Source organism: Phoenix dactylifera, chromosome 6 (assembly GCF_051530095.1).
Source record: "Phoenix dactylifera cultivar Ajwa chromosome 6, Ajwa_hap1_PhDact_Kaust_v1.1, whole genome shotgun sequence".
Taxonomy (NCBI): domain Eukaryota; kingdom Viridiplantae; phylum Streptophyta; class Magnoliopsida; order Arecales; family Arecaceae; genus Phoenix; species Phoenix dactylifera.
Window position 1 is genome coordinate 31,295,583 of NC_143195.1, and position 21,859 is coordinate 31,317,441.

The following is a 21,859-nucleotide window of genomic DNA, read 5'->3' on the forward strand; positions in this document are numbered from 1 at the left end:
TTTCAGATTCATTTGCTGCTCCCCAACTTGATAGTTCTGGATATAATTTTGAGTTCACCCTCCCTTATTACGGATTGTGGAACTTTGCATGACCAACCAGGAGCTGCGTGCCCACACAGAGGCTACCAAATTTATAGTCGTTAAAGCACTTCTTACCGAGATCAATGGCGAGTGAGCTCGCGCGCGCGCGACCCCTCCTAAAGCAGCTACTAGGTACATAATTTAAGTTTGAAAAATAGAACATTAAGTCGATTGATGCAGCCTGTGATCGATCAAATATTCCTCATGCTTCAATTAGTCTCAGGAATGGCATGCAGCAAGAAAAATAAATTCGATGATATTTTTACAGCAAACAAAAGGCTCCTACCCTACATGTTCCCGAACAATTAAGTGATATTCCTCTTGGGCTCAAAGAAATGAACTTTCGGTCAGCTGTTACATATCTGAGCAGACAACAAATCTACTGGTACGATCCAGAATTACATTATCACCTGGTAATTGCAGCTTATACGGCCATTTTTCACTTCCAATGGTTAGGCACATCAGGCAAGCCAATATAAACCACTCGAAGCATGAACAATATCTCTTCATAGCATGAAAATAATCTTTCCTTCTGACATCTACATACTACTAAAATATATGAGAAAATTGATTCACATATCTACAATCAAAAAGAACTTCCTGAACCATGTCTACCTTGGTCATTGGCTCATCTCCATTTTACTCACCCACTGGAATCTTCAATCATCACTTCATTGTCATCGTTTGCAGCATCATTCTCCGAATCATCTTCGGTACCATCACCATCAGATGTATCACTATTGTTGCTACCCTCGGTTTCTGCATCAGACATGGACTCATCCTTCTCCCCCCCTCTGCCACCCTGGAAATGTTGCCTGAAATCAGGTGCAACCATTGCAATCATGGCATTCAGCAACCGTTGTTCCTTGCTCAGTTTAGGGACTGCATTAACACCATTGCTCTGACTCCCTGCTGCCTGACCATCAGAGCAGGGCAGAAGTGTGGCAGTGGTGGTGGCAGTTGCATTGCCTTCGGCACCAGCACCAGGATCACCAATGCTCCATGGGGACTCGTTCTCTCCATTGACAGAAGGGGCTGTGCTCGCTGCCCAGCTACCAGCAACTTCAGAGGCCAAAAGATCAGCAGTCTGGATTGTACCAGTCTTTGTATCTTCCAGTCTTGACTGAGAGCAACCAGCAGTTAGGCCTTCAAGCTTCCCAGCAGGTTCCACATTTTCTTGGACCTGGGCTTCATCATCAAGCTGCATTGTGTCGCCTCCCAGATTACTGCATTTTTGCAAAGCAGTGTTTCGTTCATCAAAGCATGTATCACCAGCTTGGTTTTCTGTCTCAAGAACTCGCTCAGTGTCTGTAGGTTCCCCATCAGGAACCACTGCTGCGCCGACACCATCAATGTCTGAACCAAATCCTTTAACCAATCTATCTGCGCTCGTGCATTCTAAGTCTTGGGTATTGCCGTCTTGGCTTCCCAGGTCACAGTCATGCTTCTCCGTAGTGCTGGTATCATCAGCAGAACTGTCTGTCATGGCTTGGGCATTCTTTGGAGAAGCACCAGAAGCTTCTCCTGCATTGTGGCTCGGTTGAGCTGCTTCTCTTCCGCTGACGGAAGCCACATTTACATTTCTCGCTGCTGGTTCATTAAGATCAATGCCTATTGATGCATCCTCATAGTTCTCCTCATCTTCCAAAGCCTTCTGCATTGCCTTCAGCTGTTCCTGCTGTTTCGCAAACAATGCAGTAATTTCCTCAGTTGTCGAATAGAAGGAACGCAATTGGGTTTCCCTGGATGTCAGCCATAAGCAGATTATATACAGAAGAAACAATGTAATTTAGTATATAGGGAACATTCCAAATATCCTACGCAATAGGGTCTTCCTTTTTTTTTTTCCGGGTACAAGCAATAAGGTCTTCCAGAACGTTAGCCACAAGTGGGCTATAGAGGAACTAACATAATCTTCACAAGCAAGAAAAAATCCAAATGTAATCAGCAGTACAATTTCTTAATATGAAAAGGAAAAACTAATGCACTTATCATAATGCCTCATTTGATATTTAAATATACCCAAGAGAAGAAAAATATCATTTTCTAGCCAATCATTTCTATCACCCCAAAAATTAAAATAAAATGCACGTAGAGTATATTACAAGACCAAACCATTCTATAGTGAGGTAGACTCCAATTCACACAGAAAAAAAGTGATAGCACAGGTCCATCCAACAAAAGATGGCTTTTCTTTAACTTATATGATAATCAACGATTTAAAAATTGCCACCAGTGACTAGGCAGATCATACAGCAAACAATGTCGAGGCATGGTTAATATGAACTGAACTACCTATAAAAAAAATATATCTAAAAGCCATGAGTGCTATATGTCAAACTATCACAGTCCGTACGAGCAGCTGGTTTCACTCAAGAACATGATTGCCATAGCATGCAAAATAATGGGCAAGATCAATATGACCTCATCATATATCAAATTCCATATATTATTAGACAGGTTTTAGATATACCAATTGTGGTTCAGCAGACCATATACGAATAATAAGACAATAGAGACTCCCCTTTGGAGATTGCGTCCATTATGTTTTAAGTCCATACAATAAAATATTTTGATAAAGTGATATGAACTAAGCAGTATTTCGGCAAGTATATTATGTAACTTATCATCTTGTTTTGTTTTGTTTGAATGCGCAAAATTGGATGCAGATTTCAAAACAAAATGTTCCACTTTCAGACTATTGTGCAGAACATTTTGTTTTAAAATCTGCATCCAATTTTTCTTTAACAAAAATGTTTTCTATGCTTACCGCAGAATTATTCTTTCCCTGGCTCCTTGGAACCTTTGTTTCTCATTAGAAAGATCACGAATTGCAGCAGCTATTTCAAGCTCAAGAGCTGAGACCTTTGCCCATGCTTCTTCTCGGGCCACCTGCTAACAACAGCATACAGAATTCTCAGATACAGAAGGGAAATGCATGTAAGCCTTAAGGTTACCCAACTTGTAATATATCATGATACAGCTTAAAAAGAACCCATCTCAGTATACCCGAGGAAAGCAGCAAATGACCAATATAACTAGAGTATCAGGCATTAAATATAAAGATATCAAGTTTGTAGTGGCATATAGTAGTACAAGATCAGAGGCATGAAATGCTTCATTAAAGAAATCATGAATGCTAGCTCACCTAAAGCAAAAAGAAATCTGCTTCAGGTAAAAATTATATTGCAGTTATAAATTTAGGAAATGGGATTTTGGAAACTTGATATACATGAAATTCACAAAAAAATAGGTAACTACTTACATGGTTACATCCCAACTATGACCAAGATCTAGCTATTCTTTTTGAGGGAAGCAAGGTCTAGATATTTAAAACCACCAATTTGAGATGGTAATCTTTACTTAGATCACAACTGGTGTGCAGAAGACGACTGGTGTCCTATGGTTCACCAGTCAGACACGATAGATGACGGATAAAAATGGATATAGACAAGAATCTATAAGATCCAAAAGTCCAGACCATGCAGCCCATAATTTAAATAGCCAAAAGAAATGATATATAGTATATAGAATGAAAATACATAGACAGTGTAAACCAAACGTACAAGGTGATACATGGTGTACCGTACCAACATAGTACATTACTGGGATAGTAGTATGAAGGCTCAGTATGCCACCATAACAACACATGGTATAGGTGTTGTGCCGACTCCAACAGTGTATCATGTGTCACGATGGGGGCATATCAATACCACATAAGTAAGGTACCAAGGCATGATCCAATACCAAGACTTGAAAAATTGACCTTGATATTACCTCCTAAACATAATAGTATCAACCATGGGACATGATTAATTAGGCCATCTGCAGAACTACACATGGTATCAGCATGTGAAATAAAGATCCAAGAAGGATCCTGTAAGGACTTACTCGAAAGTACAGTATGGTCAGACAAGGATGGGAAGACCTGATAGCACATATAGCCCTTAAAGAATGCAGCAAAAAAGGATCAAAAAGTGAAGCTTGTAGATTATGGCTATGATTCTTATCTTCATGTTACACATGCATCTATATTTATATGGTACAGCTGAAAAAAACATCGTAAAGATGATAAACAAAAGCAGGAAAAAGATAAAAGTGCTTGTAGCGACACATATGAGACTATGGGTGGAACAAGAATAGCAGGAGGCAATTTTTCCCATGTATGTATATCTTTGAATTTACCTCTAGTGGGATCCAGCTGAAAGTGCAACCATATGCTATGTTTTAAGATTCTGACAGAACACAGTTTTGATAGGTAAATTTCCCAATTATGTCCCACTCATGAAAAGACATTCTATGAAGATGAAAACTTTGTATGGGGCTATTATGAACAACGGTGCATGCCACAGTTGTGGGTCATGCAAAGTCATGGAAGGTATATATAAGAATATATGACTAAAGAAGGAATGTCGAAAGGAATCTCCATTAGTGAAGTCAGATTTTTCTTTCCAATTTCTTGTATTTTTCTGGTTCATCTTCTGTGTATTTTAACTTCGAATTTCCAATCTCCATTGATGGTCCATTTTTCACCTTTTTTTCTAATATTTCAGCAACAAACCTTGGAAAAGAAAGCATCTTTCATGTTTTAATTTCTTGATTTTTTTTAATAAAGTTTGTTTCTTTTTTTATTATATTTATGTGTATGATCCATTTCAATGCTAAAAGAGAAGAATGTATTGTTCCTTTTTTTCTGAGTGTCTTTGTCTTTGTTGATCTCTTTTGATGGTTCAAGAGACCGATGTAGATATGCTAATTTTCTGACTCTATGTTTTATAATTAATGTATTATATTTTTGTGTTATTTCATCATAAGCGGTTGTTCATAATGCTAAATTGTCACAGACATCCAAAAACAGATGAGTCACAACCAATTATAGTCACATAATGTGAAAGACTACTGGACTGGTGTTGCTCTTTTGCTAAGTGAACAATTTGATAATCCAGAGTAGTGCACACCACACATCCCATCCAAGAGTCACCGCAATACATGGACCATGGCTCACTATATCACATCAGAACAGATGCTGCACATTTTACAGCATTCAGAGCATGTTCTCTGCATTGGATGATCAAATCATCTAATAAGAAACAGATATAACCTGCTTGCTCTGCTCCTTAGCGACACCACGACCACTCGATGACAAAACAGACAAGTGTGTATTAAATGCACCCCATTGTTTCTGCGTGCATACATGATGCATTATTTCTTTGAAATGAACCTTGAACAGCAAAATTTACATAAAATGGACAGTATCTACCATGCAAAATTAATTCAACCCATGAAACAAATTCTTAGTTGAATCAGTAAACAAAGAAAACTCCGTACCACCGGAATCCTTACACAAGAATATATTTACAAAAAGAATACTATTTCTACCTTTTCACTTTCAAGTTCCTTCTGCAGTCTTTTCAATTCAGACTCCAGCATTTCTGATTTCTGTTCAACAACAGCAGTGCATAAATGAACATAAGACTTTCCTTGACAGTAGATATTGCTACAATAACAATAAAAAGATATTTCAGCCACTCAAGTGAACAGGACTGCTATCAGGACAAGGCTCAAGTAATGCCTAGTGGACACAGGAAGGGGTAAAAGTTGTCTTATTTCCTAATTTTCAATCAATGAAATTTATTCTTTTATTACTAATTAAAGTTAATTGGAGTGTTGAAGTAGTATCACTCATCAAATTTCTCATGCTTCTTTCCAAATCTAATTATAAAACAAACGTTTAATGCAGCTTAGCATACCTTTCTACTGTTAGCGAAAGCTAGTTGTTCATCCTGAACCTGGACTTCCAGTTGCCTAACTTTTTTCTCGGACATCACAAGGCTTTCCCTAGCATCTTCCTTTTAAGAGAGGCAAATAATTACAGCACAAGCTACTGGAAACAGTGCCATAAACAAGATAAGATGTCAGTTTAGCTAAAAAAAGAATGAGGCAACACAGTTACCCGTTTCGATCTTAGTGTTTCCACAAGCAAACGACTTTCTTTTTCTGATTCCTGAGTATGTATAGAGGAAAAAATAGTAACTATTTATAAATGAAAATATAATATTTTCACTGATGTCACTACATATTGTTTTACGATCACATAGAAGTAAAAGTTACTAGAATAATTTACAGACCTGAAGCTTACTAATAACTTCCTGCTGCTCTCTATGTTGTCTTATGTAAACATCAGCCTGCCGTTTAATTTCCTCTTGAGCCTCTGAGTGAGCTTTCTGTAATGCAAATTTTAGTTCTGCAGCAGCCTTTTCTCGCTCCTCCCTTCTCAAGTTTCTTTCTTCGTCTAGCCGAGACTCAAGTTCAGATATTGTTGCTTTCTGACTACAAGAAAAAGTGAGAGCCTTTACATCTTTGCTTCAGCCAGAAAAAGAAAATAAAAAAAGAAAGTTGTAAGAGAAGCTTAGTACGGGAATACACAACCAAGAAAAACAATTAGCACAACAAAATCAAAACATGTCCCACAAAGGTTTTTAAAAAATGACTTAGGAAAAAATATGTTCCAGCCATCATGTTTAATTGCGGAGAGTACTGTTCAATAGTCACTAGGACCTAATGAGAGGTGTTTGTTCCACCTTAACATATTAACCCCTTAATTCATAAATTAGTCAATTCAATCACCGTATCCAAGAGACTCTCACAGCTACCCAGCATTTGGCTCCATATTTCTAAGATGGCAATTAGCTTTTCCTTCAAAATTTCAAATCTAAAAGCCATAGAATATTTTATATAAGGCTACTATCCTAGAAACATAAGATATGGAACGCAGCCTTGCCTCCAAATGCAGAGATATTGTTTCTATGTTTCAAACCCATGACAACTAGATCACAGTGGAGCAACCTTATCTTCGTGCCAAGGCTCATTCTCACCAGATTTACCTAAGTACCCTTCCAATATTCCAATGCACTTGCAAGCAATAAGGTTATTCTCGTAGCACACCGATCGTGTCATCATTAGCCTGTGTAACTAATTCTTTTGGGTGCATTTAACAAGTTGGTTAAATTACAAGAAAACTCTCACTCTTTGGACTAATAGGAATAAAAGCTATGGTATTTAGGTAATTTGAACAATGAATGCAAACCGCTCCTAACTGTCCTATTTGCACTACAACCCCTACTTAATATATATGCTACAGAAATAATAGATAAGCCAATAATCGCTGCATAGTGGGCCAAATTTCTGAACTGATGGATATAAAAAAATCAAATAATTATATAGTAAATTGTCCAAGTTAATAAACAGCCAAAAAAAAAAAAACCCTCTAACCAATCAGGAAACAAGAAAAGGGGTAAATTACTTAGGTGTGTGACATTAGTCATTTTACAGTAAAATTGGAGTGTAAATAAAATGGTCCACAACAAGAAACTGGTGACAGAAGCATTGGTGCATGATTAACTACATAATACTAAACCAATAGTGCTTACAAAATGTATTAGCATATTCAATCATATTCCCTTAAATATTGCCTGGACCTCCTTTTTAAGGATGACATTCATTTAAAGACTCAACTGGAAATTGATATACAAATACACAAGACAGCAACCCCATTCCATCCTGCCCTAAGCATGTGTCTGGAAATGTTGCATAAAAATACATAAGCATAACATGGATGGAAGATAACAAACAGTGATGCTCATGCACATAGGAACTGTGGCAAAAAATAAAGCAGCCAAGCATAACAATTTAAATCTGCATTGAAAAACTGGTGACCTATTGTGTTACATAAAATATGAAAGTGTAATTCTTTTACCTCTGAATTATCTCATCAGCATCAACTCGTGATTGCATGGATGCACTAAGTCTTTCATTAAGATCTTTTACTGAATTCCGTAGTTCAGCTGACAATGGGTTAAGCATATCTAGTTCTTTCTGCTTCTCATCTAACACCTGCTGCAGCTCTTTAATTTGATCAAGAAAAGAATTTGATACAGTCTCCTTTAGCTCTTTCATTTCCTGCAAAGTCAAATTTCATTAATAAGAAAACATGTACCGGAGAGTTAAAATGTCGAGTCTCATTTTGATGAGAGAGGAGTAGCAATAGTTACTTGGTCATTATTATTGAGCAACCCTCCAAAAGACAGGAAAAAGATCAAAAAAAAAAAAAGTTTGAAGTAGATGAAGGTCAGAAATGAAAACCATGTGCATGGAACTCAATGTCCAAGAAAGAACCAATGTTTTATATAGCATGGGGATTGCAAAATGCGACTTTTAATCAACAGAAAAAGATCATGCATGTCATGAATCTGCTAGCATGTGGACATATTATTATTGTGATGTAGGGAAACACTGAACGTGATCCTCCAATTAAAAGTTGGGCAAAATTTTTTCTTATTTCAGATGTTCCATCGGTAGCAACATATTTAAGCAAAAAAAATATATTAAAAAATGCTTGCAGCAAACACTTTTTAATACTTGATCATCATTTTTAAGAGCTCAAAGATATCCGACCTTTCTAGCCCAAAGTTGTCATGGGCGAACACTTAGGCACCAAATAGTCCCACCTAGGCACTTGGACAACCCAACTGCATAGGCACCTAGCGCATTGCAAGCGTTCAAACGAGGCTGCTGCTCAAGTGCCTAGATTGGTGCCTAGGTAGGTGCCTTGTTGCCCAAGGACTATCTTTATCTCGGGATGTTGGAATCAGGCCAACCTAGCGACATTCCTACCTAAGCCCAATCTGGAAATTTCTTTGGGGCTTCGCTTCAAGCTTAGGCCCAAAATTTCTTTCCATATCCTGGTTCAGTCGAAGCCCAATCAGGCCACCCCAAATAAGCCCATTGGGAAAGGTTGGGTCCGATTCAAATTGGCCCGACAGACCCAAAATTCTTGACCCAAATTGGCCCGATAGACCCAAAATCTTTGGCTCAATTGGCCCAAAATGTTTAGCCCGATTTGAATGACCCCTGCTAGAAAATCTAATAAATTCGTGCTAGGTCCAAGCTCGAGCTTGAGGTCGAGCCTAGGCCAAGCCAAGCACTCGCTCGAGCTTATCTCAAGATTTATTCAGGCCCTATTTTTAAGCCCAAGCTTGACCCAAACAGTCTCGGGCCTAGCCCAAGGCTTGATCCAAAGCCGGCTTGGCCCAACGGGCCTCGAGGCGACTCGAGTCCATTTCCAACCCTATGTCTTAGGCAAGCACCTTGTTTGTTAATTTATGAAAATATTAAATTTTCACTAATTCTCTAGAAAAATATTTATTCGTGAGAGAAATAAGTTGAGTCCATCAATAACATGTCCTCTTAGATGCTATTTGATGCTTAAACATGTTATGTTTCTAAGGATCTTTACATCACTTAATACAAAAATGATCAAGCAAAACTACAATAATTAATTAAAGATTTCGATGTTGCATAATTTAGTAGTCGATAAACTTATTGTTTATCAATATCAAGGTTTTCAATCTTGGTACCAGGTCTCATACGGATAGCTTACTGGTACAATTCGGGTCGACATAATGCACCCTGGTTCAGACAAATGGTGTGCTGCAAAAGGCTTCGTGTGCTACTAGAGGCGAGACCGTGGCTAATACCATGTGTTGGTACAATAATATATTACACCCCAAACATCACTCATACCTTATCAGGTTGATAAAGCACATGGTAGCATGGGTTGGTACAGAAAACCTTAATCAATAAAATGTTCTTTGATGTGTTTTTATTAATTTTAGGAATTAAACATGAAAACTAACAATTTTATTTATTTATAATAATTTCTCTTTTCACCCCAGATCATGCCTAGCCACCTAGGTATTCCACCAAGGCATTTAAGGGGTCGACACCTAGAGCCGCCTAGGGGATTTGCCAATCTTAATCTAGCTTGAATCCATATCAAGGGGCTTCTGCCTCAGCAAAACAAAAATGTATGTTTCCCCTCAACAAACTTAATGTTAAATCAATAAAGTAAGAAAATAATATGTATCAGCAATAAAAAAGATAAAATTAACAAGTATCACTTCATGATGGATGTCATTAAGCCTCATGCCAAGCTTCCAAGTAAAACTATGAGGGAACCACACCATCGTCAATTTCATCACCATCAAATCTATAAGACTTCTTCATAGTCTATAATTTAATTCCTCAGAGCAAAATTGCTACTACATGTGCAAAGAAAAAGTTTCAAGCATTCTTAAGGTTAAACTCTTTGGTTGTGAATCTATCCCACTTAAGACGAGGTAGAGACTACATGATGATGATATTGATAATCCCTTCTTAGAAAAAGCAAGAATTAGTTTCTTTTGGCAAAGAAGGATTTTGGGTGGAATCTAGTAAATCAATCACGTTGCCTTCCCACATATGTAAAAGGTTTTACAAAGTTGGCAATCCATTTCCTTCTGGTATCAATTTCCTGATTGAAAATGGCAAAAAAATTCATTTTTGGCTAGATACATATCTTTGGATCTTCCCATCAAAGAATGCTTCATGAATTTTGTTCTGCGGCTACAATGATGCAGAAGTCTTTCTTGCTTCAAGAGGTGCAATAGATGACCTCTTTCAATGGTGCCTTGAGGTAATAACTTTTTTCACCTATTTTGGCGGATGAAAGAATCTTCAGACAGCTTCTCTGGGAGATTCAATTCTCTAACTTTTTTTTTAATGTTCCTTCCCTAGTATTTTTTGTAATCCAACGAAAAGAAAGAAGGGAAAGGTGGGGCAGCAGGGTACAGGGGCAGACATGCATACAAGATATCTCTCAACTACATTTAGATGCATAAGTCCTAGGGGTGGCAAAATATGACCCGACCCGCCAACCCGACCCGTGTTCGACCCGCCATAAACAGGTTTGGATTTGGCCTAAATAGATTCGGGTCGTAAACAGGTCGACCCGTTTAACCTGTTTATTAATTGGGTCGGATACATATTTTAAATGTTTGACCCGTCTAACCCGTTTAATATATGGGTCGGATTCAGGGTCATGGCTACGGGAAAGTAAAAGCTACAGGGTATGGATGCTAATTATGGCTATGGCCACCTAATGACGTGATAGCGTCGGCACGACGAACCAAGTCAGAGAAGGCCAGTCCATAAATGCCGAGTTTAAAAGGGTCGGTGAGAGCAGGTCATAAATACACGCAAACCATCGCGTAGTACCATCTTCTCTCTGCCATGCTTTTTTTTTTTTAAGCTCTCCACACTCCACAGGCAGCCTATGGGCTACCCTCCTCAAGCCTTCAAGAATTAAGACGATGTGACTGAAAGTCTGAAATGAAAGCCCCTATAGGCCTACGACTGGTTCCTCGGGCCTCCATGCCACCCATCTCGTGACTCTCGTTGCCTCGCATCACTCACCTACCATGGAGGATTATCTCACCTACGCGCAGGACACCATACCCGGGGACGACCAAGAAGACAAGCAGCTCCGCATGGTGGACCACCGTTGCGGACAGTGGTGCGAGCTGCGACTGCACGGCCTCCCTCAACCTTTTCGCCGGCCTTTCCTACGCCCGCTTCCAATCGCCGTCCGTCCTCGTCCACCCCGTCCACGAGCACCACCTCCCTCCGTCCTCCGCCACCCTGGTCTGCCTCCCCCCTCCCTCGCCGCCGCCCTCTATGCTCGCCTCCTATCCCCCTCCTTCGCTGAGTTCCTCCCCTCCGACCTCCCCTCCCTCCTCTCCCACCCTTTTACCCTCGGCTCCTTCCTTGCCCTCCCTTCTTCTTCCTCTCCTCCTTTCTACTCTCTCTCCCACACGCTTCCCGAATCCTTTGCTTTGCTTTCCCTCTAGGACTGCACCAAGGTCTTCCGCCTCCGCGTCGCCGGTGCCCCCGCCGCCGTGCGCTGCCCTCGCCCTCCTCCGATCCCTCGACGAAAGGGTCCCTGGATGCGGCTCCCTCCGTGCCTTCCGTTCGGCGTCTACTTCATGTACGGACTAAACAATTTAAACGGGTTAAACGAGTCGGGTCGGGTTACTTATTTCATAAACGGGTCGGGTTCAGGTTATAATTTCTGACCTGTTTAATAAACAGGTCGGGTTCAGGTTTATGATTTTCTGACCCGACCTGTATTTGACCCGACTCGTTTATGTCCGACCCGACCCGATTGCCACCCCTAATAAGTCCTTGAAATATATGTGTCAACGCAGTTTAGCAATGCTCATTACTAATTTATTGTCATAACTTCTCAACGTACCAAAACAATGTCTAGAGACTTGATCTCGATGTGAAGCAGAAGGTTAGAAAGCATCCATATATAGCTACCAAATCAAGTTCAGAGTAGGCTTAATACAAATCACACAATAAATGGAATGACAAGTTCTGGGGAGAAATATTATTTTTAATTGAACTCCAAGACAAGATTTGTCCATTTAAAATTCAAGATTTGATGAACATGTGCCATGTAAGAAAAAACCATCTGAATAATAAAACTGTATACTGCCCCATTCATAGCACAAGTACCAGGAAATTTTCATGTCAGTCAGCATTCATATGAGATGCCAAGTCTGTTTTAACATGACTAAATTCAGCTTCTAAGACATGTGCAGCTTATATTAAATTAAAATTAACGAGGGAAAGATCAGAGAATATCGATAAACTATAGTAATTCTGAAGCACAAAATTGTGTATATGAATGAAAGGAAAAGTCCTAAGGAGATAGAAAACCATGAAAAAACATACATTTTCATGTCGAACAATGGATGCGCGATGTTCACTATGCAAGGTCTCAATTGTAAGAACATGAGATTCCAATTGCTGCCTGAGCTCCTGCATATATTTTAAAAAGCAACCATTTCAAACAGAATATCATCCCCATACGCTCCTGATTATAGCTAGAGTTATTATAATTCTCTATGATAGATACCGTGTTAGATCGTTGAAGACTTCGAAAATCATCTAGTGAAATTGGGCCATCAGGTGCACCAATGCCAATGCCTTTCAGCCTCTTGCTTTCAACAACAACATCCTCTTCAGGATTACATATATGAAATGAGATATATTAGAGGTTAGAGGTGAGACCAAATTAAGCTCAACGAACGCAAACATAATCGCAAGTTTGGTGTTCTAGAGCAACTCAAATAGGGGCATATTTGGAATTCAGAAGGAACAGATTTTTGCCAAACAAATTCAGATATTTAGAAAAAACAACAAAACAAAAAAGTACTTAAGATTATTAATATATGCATGTAAATATAATATATGTAAAACAAAAACAGAAGAGACAAAACAAAAGGTCAAGACCAAAAGACACCAGCAAAAGCATTCATTAATTTGCAATCCACGACCTTTTTATTAAATGGGTCAAAAAACCAAACCTGAACTTGACCATTTTACTAAACAGATAAGCTAACCTGAACTCCTGACCTCCAACAAACTTGAGCTATAATACCATGTTAACTAACTAATTAACCCAAAAGTTGAGGCTGATAGGAAAACGGTTAACAATGTATATTAGGCTTAAGACAACCATCCCACCACCCCCCACATCTCATGTGAGAACACGGACCAACTTGGGTATGGCAAAGGACCTACTAAATAAAACTTCAAGATGCCCCAGATTTTTTTGACTCACCACAATCAACATCATTCACTAGAGGCTGAATTTATTCATGGCAAGGGGCACTTAGTTGGCAAGAAAAGAGCTCTTGATATTACTATGACCCATTGTCAGATAAAGAATTAAAGTTAACAAGAAAAAAACTCTTGATATTACTATGGAAAATCCCCTTTTCTTCTCATCTTACCACATTGGGTATGGATAGAGTCAATGGAGAAATAGCATGAGGGCACAGCTAACACAGGCAAGGTCTGCCCAACCAGGCCGAATCGCTCGGTTCACCCCGTACCAAACCAAAACAGCGGAAAACCGGCTCAGTTCTGCCCTAAATTTCAAAATCCTCCATAAACTACCCTGAACCATCTAGTTCCTAAATTTCGAAATCCTCCCTCAACCGCCCCGAATCAGGTCGTTCGAAGCGGAATCGGTGTGAACTGAGTCGCACCGGTTTGAACCAGTTTGGACCCGACCTCTTTAAAAAGTTTGAATCATGGTATATTGAACCAGGTGAACCACCCACCCCGTACCGAACCGGAACCATACCTAACCGGTACCATACCAAACCAATAGCTGACCGGCATGGGTCTCAGTACCGGTTCGGCTAACTTTGAACAAAAGTGTGTGTGAATGTGATTTCATGCTATATTTATGTGTGCATATCTATGTATAGGTATATTCAGGTGGGTGGGTGGGTGCACAAGCATGTGTTATATGTCCGCATGAGGGATAATGCTTCTCTTAAGAGTTGAGAGGAAAGAATCTACTACTAATTTTAATCATAGGGGTGGGCCTTAAAAGTAGCCAAATTCATCAGATATGGACATCAGAAAAGAAGACATCCCATTCTTTGCTGCCCCTATCCTCCTCTATCTTCCATGACTTCCCCCTCAGAAGCTTGTTCCTCCCTCGGGAGTAGACACTGGAGCAGTAGAGGAGGAGGAGACAAGGGGAGGGGGGAGGAGACAAGGGGAGGCGACAAATGTGGGAGGGAAAGGATGGATGGATGGATGGATGTGTTTTGAATATAGTCCACATGTACTACCTTTGTCATGTACAAATCCCAATGCATGAGTATGACATTTTCAAATTTGCTGACCTCTAGGGCATGTGAACTAGACAATAAACAAAGCGTCAATGACCATTAAATATGCATATTTTATGGGTACACGAGATGCATTAATATATACCTGACTTCCTTTTCAGAACTGCACCATTTGCTAAGGAAGTGGATTTTTGCACTTCTCGATATACAAATGCATAAGAGTTATCTGAAAAACATATAAAGAAAAAAAAAAGGGCACAATATTAAACAAGTTAAAAAGGTCCCATATAATCATTCTGCATGAAGAACAGAAACAACATAAAACAAGGGTAGCCATATACAGGATACTGAAATCAACAAAAGCCAATGGCATTGTAGAAGATACAAATATACATTAGTGAAGTCAGATAGCTAACAGCCACCATCATCTAAAAAAAATCCAACATTGCATCAATGCCAAAAAACGATGGAACACTAGCGAGCAACTTTGGGAGGGCATCATAATTTTGCTATATAGTACATTCTAAGCACACTGGAGTTTGACATTTGCAATGCATGTGAGAGGTATTGTAGTTGGTTGTGATCTCATTGTGGGATGCACAAGTAGATTGGACAGCTATTATCCTCCAAATTTGATTCAAAATTTTTTATTATTTATGCAATTTGACAATTACAAACTTAATTATGGGAGGTGCACTTTGCTTATTTCTCTGCTCAGAAACTGAACTAAGTCTTTCATCTAGTTGACAAGCAACAGTAATTAAAGCAGAGAGAGTGATGCGGAGAGGAATGACATAATCCTCATGCAAAACACTCCAGAATATGGGCTGAATATTAGAATAGACTATAACTGCCACATTTTTGAAGGGTTTGATCATGGACACTATGTTCACTGACTCCTATAGGAAAAGGTCAGCAAGGTGAAAACCGAAAAAATTAAAGTTTAGTATAAATGGGGGATGAAGATCATATCAATTTCATGCATAAGGTTAGCAGTTTAGTAAGATGACACTATTCTAAATCAGCATGTATTTTTATCAAATATATAAGCAATCCAGTTGTCGCCTAAAAATGTATCAATACATTAGCACCCATACCGGCAAAAGAACGCCTATTGTTTAATTTGCAAATGCCTGAAAGAAAGGATACAAGGCCTACAATCACATTATATTATTATCTGTGGGATAGGGCTGCACAAGATCCAAGGTGTTCGCGAACAGCTCAGTATTGGCACCCTATAGAGTTGTCTGGGCTCTAGGAAACAAGACAGGCTCAAATAGATTACAAAAGTTCGGCTAATAAACAGGCCGAGACTGAACAGTTAAGGCATGCAAAAATAAATAAAAGCTTCAATTGGCTCTGCAAGAAGCTTGTTCAAGCGCCACTTGTGTGATATCTAAGCCGAGTTTGATCACCTTCTGTTAAGCTCCTCAAGCTCAGCTTGAGCTCAGCCCATTCATATAGCAAGCGGAGCCTAAGCAGTCTACTACTCAGCTTGGCTCGGCTTGTTTGCAGTTCTCTAGTGGTGGAATTGAGCGGCCTAAAAGCTGTTCACATTATTGATGAAATGACCATACTTTTTAATGTCATATTTTTCATTCATGCGGATGCTTCACATGTTATATGAGAGACATTGAACATGAGTAGGAAAAAAGTCTATTGTTTGTGACGACTGAAGTAATTAAACAGTTAGTTTCAAAGCAGATTACGATATTATTGCAGTAATACCTGCAATTCTCAGCAATCCATAAGGTCAGAGGCATATGACTGCAACTGTGGAAAGTGTACAACCACATTAGTGGTTATTCCATGACCCATTAAAGAAGGATCTCATATTGACCAACCAGTCTGTCTCTCACCAAATGGTCAGTGTTAAGAATCCACCAAATGAATAACAATGTCCGTATGTGTCATTCTCGATGCAAGAATTTACATGTGGTCTTTCGACTGAGCACAAATTTGCTTTGTGATGGTATTACATATAGTACTCATGCGAAGCGCCCTCGGTGGCTAGGCTCAATTATGGATGGAAATACAAATGTTTAGCATGGAATCCATCATATTTTTCATTTTAGGAATAGATGTGACTATACACAAAATATTTATCTCAAGTGTTCAAATTGTTTTTGCATGATCCCATAAATACCAAAAAAAAATGGTAAGAAATAACATCATGATTCCTTAAGGATTACATTCTTGAGTGACTAACAATCTGATGTCCAGATGGTCATGATTCATACTGCTTACATTTGACCAGCATCAGTAGGTTGATCCCAAGAACCATTTGGGGTAAGGTTTTATCAAAGGATATGATCACAAAATTTTTACATGTGAATAGCTTTAAGTTATGATTTCTTTTCCCAAATAACCAACTGTTTTTAAAGTACAATTACAAGTAAGCAATTCCACCGAATTAAATTAGTTGTGCTTTTGATCATCTCTAGGATAATAAAGACGCATTAAATAGATGGGCTGCCTAGGCCCAAACCGCTTAGTATTATCCTCATTTTCAAATTCTTACACATTTTCCCTTATATTGCAAGTCTCCCTTGTTAGGTTGTCTGCCTCTTGGTTTCCCTACTCCAACCACCAACCCAATCAGCAGTGTAACAATGAACCAAGCGTTGATGGGAGAGGGAATTAATGGCCACAGGCGGAGCCACAACAATGGCAGATGGCAGAGATGACAGCAACAGCCACCAATTGGGCCAAGTAGCAGCACCCGAAAGGCGGAGGTGACAGCAGCAACTGCCAAATGTGCTAGGTATGTCACTTCTTACTTATTCTTCCTATGCTGATTCTTCTTATTCTTCCTATTCTGATTCTTCCTAGTGTTCTCTTTCTCCATTCCCTTCTTTCCTTGTCTAGTTGATTCTTCTTTTTATATTTTCGATCCTTCTACTTCTTAGTCAGGCCTAGGCACTGAATTGCTGGTGCCTTGCAACCAGCAAGCTGTACCGCTTCTATTTCCTTCTCATTCACTCAATGAATGCAAGAAATAGATTTAACGTGCCATACATGATGCAGACGGGGTTTATTTAAGAGGATTTTCACAATATATAAGCATCATATGTATCTTTTGCAGTGTTTCAGGCATTTCCTCCCTAGGCGGCTGCCTATTTGCTTAGGTCCCTGCCTGTGCCATACAGGGGGGCCATTGATTGGCCCCACCTAAGCCGTTTCAACGCTTTGATGGACAACCAACCCCAATTACAAATATGCAAGCGTGTGTATGCATTTCTTTTTCCATATGTGGTCTTGTGTTGTTTAAGCGGGACAAGCTACATAACCCTTCCTAACCTTCTCAAGAAAAAAAAATGAAAATGGTAAGAAAGGGTAAGAGAGTGGGAGAGCAGTCCTAGCAATGCTTGGTGGAGTTGATATAAAGTGGCAATGTACAATTTAGTAGAAATCTAACTATACTGCAATTATTCTTTTTATGACAAAATGCAAGTAACTTCTATTTTCTCCTCCCTCCTCTCTATGTAATCTTCCTCCAATATGATCAGCCCATTAGCTAGAAATCTTTTAGGATTGCATCAGGATGCTCAAAATCAATTGTCAAAGTATGAAACCCATTGTATGCCTTATAAATGTCTAATCTTGACAAAATCTCTCTCTATAATAATTGGTCATATCCATGTTTCACAAGAACAATTCAATGAAAGAAAAAAGGGATGATTTTGCATATATGCATCCTGAATATCCACCACATTACCATCAGTGTGTTGCATTTTTTTTCCTTGTAATTAACATAAAGATTAGTAAAGGCATATTGCATGGAAGACTACAGTTACCCCAGAAACATAAAACTGCTGGGCATATTGGTATACGCACCCTCTATCTCCTGATTAGCAAAGACAAATGAATAGTATTTAGTTTCAAGATCAGGAGCAACACAACATGTGATATTGTATTTAAGTAAAAATATCTTTTTGATCATCAATATCAGCTCATAGAGCTCTAATAAAAGTTGCCACTACTATGACATAATAGAAGGCAGACTAACAAATGCAACTTCTATGAGAAAAAAGTTCTCGTATATTACCATTATGTGGAGGAGCAATAAAAGATATTATATCCCCATGCTGAAGTCTAGCTTGTGGAGAACGTTTTCTTAGCTTTGTCCAGTTGAGATATGTCCCGTTCGTGCTGAAAAGCTAGGACAAAACAGTTTATATACATACAATCATCTGAGGAATCATTTATAAATACAACCTTGTGTCTTTTAGGAAAACCGGCACAGACAAATTGGGATCCAGCTCTCCATCTGCAGCAGCTACTCTGTCCCTAAGAATTCTGCAATGATTTGCGCTAACAGCAATTGCTCCAATCTGGAAATGTGCATCCTCTACACATCGGCCCAGGCAATGCTCATCCGCACTCAAAAGAATATTAATTCCCTTGTATAAACTATCTCCATCAGCAACAGTTGTCAAGAGATAACAAGAATATAGTGCAGAATTTTAAAGCATAGTTCTTTGATGAACATGTCATAAAACTAAGAAAGATCAAGTGAGAAACAAGCATCTGTACAAGCCAAAGAGTTGCATTAGTTGGAAGAAATACAAAGAACCAATCAGGATGATATGTTCATGTGCAACGAGGAACAAAGGATGCACCTTGATCAAACTGAAATATCAGACTTCGTTTATCAAACTCGGAAACAATCGACGTGGACAAAAGAAGTTCGCAGTGCAAGTTATGCAAAGTGTCAGAAAAGAATATGCGAAAAGATGCAACCCTTCAGAAGCAAAGATTTATATGAGGTCGGTCCCCAAGCACATGGTATAAAAAAGATTGTAGGATAAGGTCAAAACAGCCAACAGCCGAGCAAATAGTAGATATGTCGCTTCAGAATATGAATGATCGATCCTAAATTTACTACCAAATTACATGATTGATTGCTATTTCTCAACAAGTAACGTGAAGAAAGTTGGAAAATCCGGTGGCTGAGAGTTTTAACGGCTATAGCATGACCCCCAAACCTCTTATAATTTTAAATAAAAGGACTACGACTTTAAACTATTCCACCCCGTTTCAGAATCTTGAGAAAACCAAAGATTGGTTCTTGGGTAACTTACGAACAAAAAAGATACAGCACTCCTAGTTCTAATGCACCCGTACCTGCGCAGCACAATGCCGGAGTACAGCAGAGAGAATACGGCTAGGGTTAGGATAAGGGTCAAGATTCGAGGAGTTCTTAGCGAAAAGGGAACGGGGAAGAGTGAGAAGGAATACCTGGGGTCGCTGACGGGCGTTCTTCGAGATAGCGGTGAGGACGGCCCAGACGCCGGAGTCGGGGTTCTGGACGGGCTGGTCGGCGAACTTGCGGGCGACGGCACGGATCTCATCCTCCGAGCTCGCCGAAGATTTGGGAACCGACGGAATCGACGCCGCAGACACCTCGTCCTTCGCGGGATCGCCGGCGGAGTCCACCGCCATTGCCATCCTAGGCGTTCGGAACAGGGGAGGATGGGGCGAGCAACGGAGCGAGGAATAAAAAAGACCACGGCTCTCGTACCCAAGAAGCGGGTGGGGAGCTCCCAGGCGAGGCGCGACTCGATCTCCAGGGGCCAACGCCCGGGTGCGGATCAGTGGGGATTTGGTCCGGTCGGGTGGCTAATCGGTTCGATCAGGACAAGAAATGGACTCGGATTGGCCTGTTAGATCGACGCCGATTGTACGCGTAGCTTTTGGACTCGTCCCATTAATTCGTCCAGCTCTCTTGTCGCCTAATCAAGAAGCCCCATCTCCCGTAAGAAGCGGTCGCCCGCAAAGTGATGACAGCGCAACAGACCACGACCTTCCACTGCTCCACGCCGTTTCAGAATCTCGAGAGAACCAGAGATTGGTTCTTGGGTAGTTCATATAAAAAAAAAAAAAAAAATGCAAACAAACAACAAGAAGAAGATACACCATTCTTAGTTCTAGTGCATGCGTACCAGCACCCAAGTAATTTACTTCGTTTAATATATATGTCCATACTATACAAAAATCCATACAGACATGTATTTAGTCTCACATCAATTATTTACTGAATAGATCTTGAATACTTATACAAGTCCAAGAAATCCAAATAATACCTCCCGGCTAGTCATTTTGAGAAATTGCTTTCCGGCGAAAGCCCAGATGTTGAAGCAGGTTCTAGTTTTTGGATGAGATCCTGAGTTGTTAAAAATGATATAAGAGCAGATCCAGTCCATAATCTATATACGCTAGAAGATACTGCAGCATAAATCCATTAGGACTGACCACGAACCGATCGTGATGTTTATGATTAGATTTGAATGAATTTGAATTCTTAGCCTAACAAAAATATTAGGGCTTAAATGAAGAAAGTATGTGAAAATCCGTACAAATGTATGTAGCTAGTTATTTTGAATGAGATCCTGAGTTGTTACAACTATATATATATATATATATATATATATATATATATATATATATATATATATATATATATATATATATATATATATATATATATATATATATATATATATATATATATATATATATATATATATATATCGCGGCACTAAAATGTTCTCTTTCTCCTCAGCAAACCAAATGGGTTGTACAAGTCCAAATGCCTCTGAGAGTCATCTTTTTTTTTTTTTTTTTTTGCTTAAGCGGGTTATTCATACCTCACGGGTACGAATACACCCTAAAGAGTCAGAATACAAAATGTCCCGAAGTGCTCCGGGCATCTCTCTCTCCCCAGCCCATAGGGTGCCTCCAGAGTGGCTCGCAACAAACGCGGCCACCCAATCGGCCGCCCCATTGGCCTCACGATATACATGCATAGCCTGTAGCGTAACACCCTCCCTCACCATCATCCATATGTCACGAAGCAGAGGATGAGCATCTCCGTGACCGACCGGGCCCCTACGAATCCAGCTGATCACCGTAGCCGAGTCGCCCTCCAGAAGGACCGAACTCGCCCGAAGTACTCGCCGCACATAGGACAAGCCCAACCAGGCCGCTCGCAACTCTGCCCCTGGGACAGAGATATCAAAAATCTGACGGCCCCCTGCTGCCACCACATCCGACCTCGGGCCCCTAACAACAAAACCGGCCCCTCCCCTCCTACCACCGTCCAAGACTGAACCATCAAAATTGACCTTGAGGAAACTCGGGGGTGGGGGCTCCCAGGTAAAGAATACCCTGTGTGGAGCTGCCGAAGCACTATGGGATCCCCAGATGTCCCGAGCTATCAAAGGTCTATGAGCTGGCTCTGC

At 39.9% G+C, this 21,859-nt stretch overlaps 1 protein-coding gene across 7 annotated transcripts; it reads right to left on the minus strand.

Annotated features, from left to right (window-relative positions):
* Window positions 1-568: 568 nt before the first annotated feature.
* Window positions 569-20,187, minus strand: LOC103716893 (SMAD/FHA domain-containing protein). Of its 7 annotated transcripts, XM_088723645.1 has the most exons (15): window positions 19,857-20,110; window positions 19,700-19,742; window positions 18,834-19,018; window positions 18,664-18,767; window positions 14,761-14,841; window positions 12,881-12,984; window positions 12,697-12,783; window positions 7,838-8,040; window positions 6,210-6,411; window positions 6,035-6,085; window positions 5,832-5,930; window positions 5,461-5,520; window positions 5,183-5,263; window positions 2,852-2,973; window positions 569-1,823 (listed from the first exon to the last, which is right to left on the minus strand). In XM_088723645.1, the coding sequence occupies exons 1-15, from the start codon at window positions 19,967-19,969 to the stop codon at window positions 725-727; spliced, it is 2,634 nt and encodes an 877-aa protein (XP_088579771.1). In that variant the 5' UTR covers window positions 19,970-20,110; the 3' UTR covers window positions 569-724. The 7 variants fall into 7 exon arrangements, with proteins under 7 accessions (XP_088579771.1, XP_088579776.1, XP_088579770.1 ...); XM_088723650.2 differs by lacking the exon at window positions 19,700-19,742 and having other exon boundaries at window positions 19,857-20,120; XM_088723644.2 differs by lacking the exon at window positions 19,700-19,742 and having other exon boundaries at window positions 18,864-19,018; window positions 19,857-20,112.
* Window positions 20,188-21,859: the final 1,672 nt, after the last annotated feature.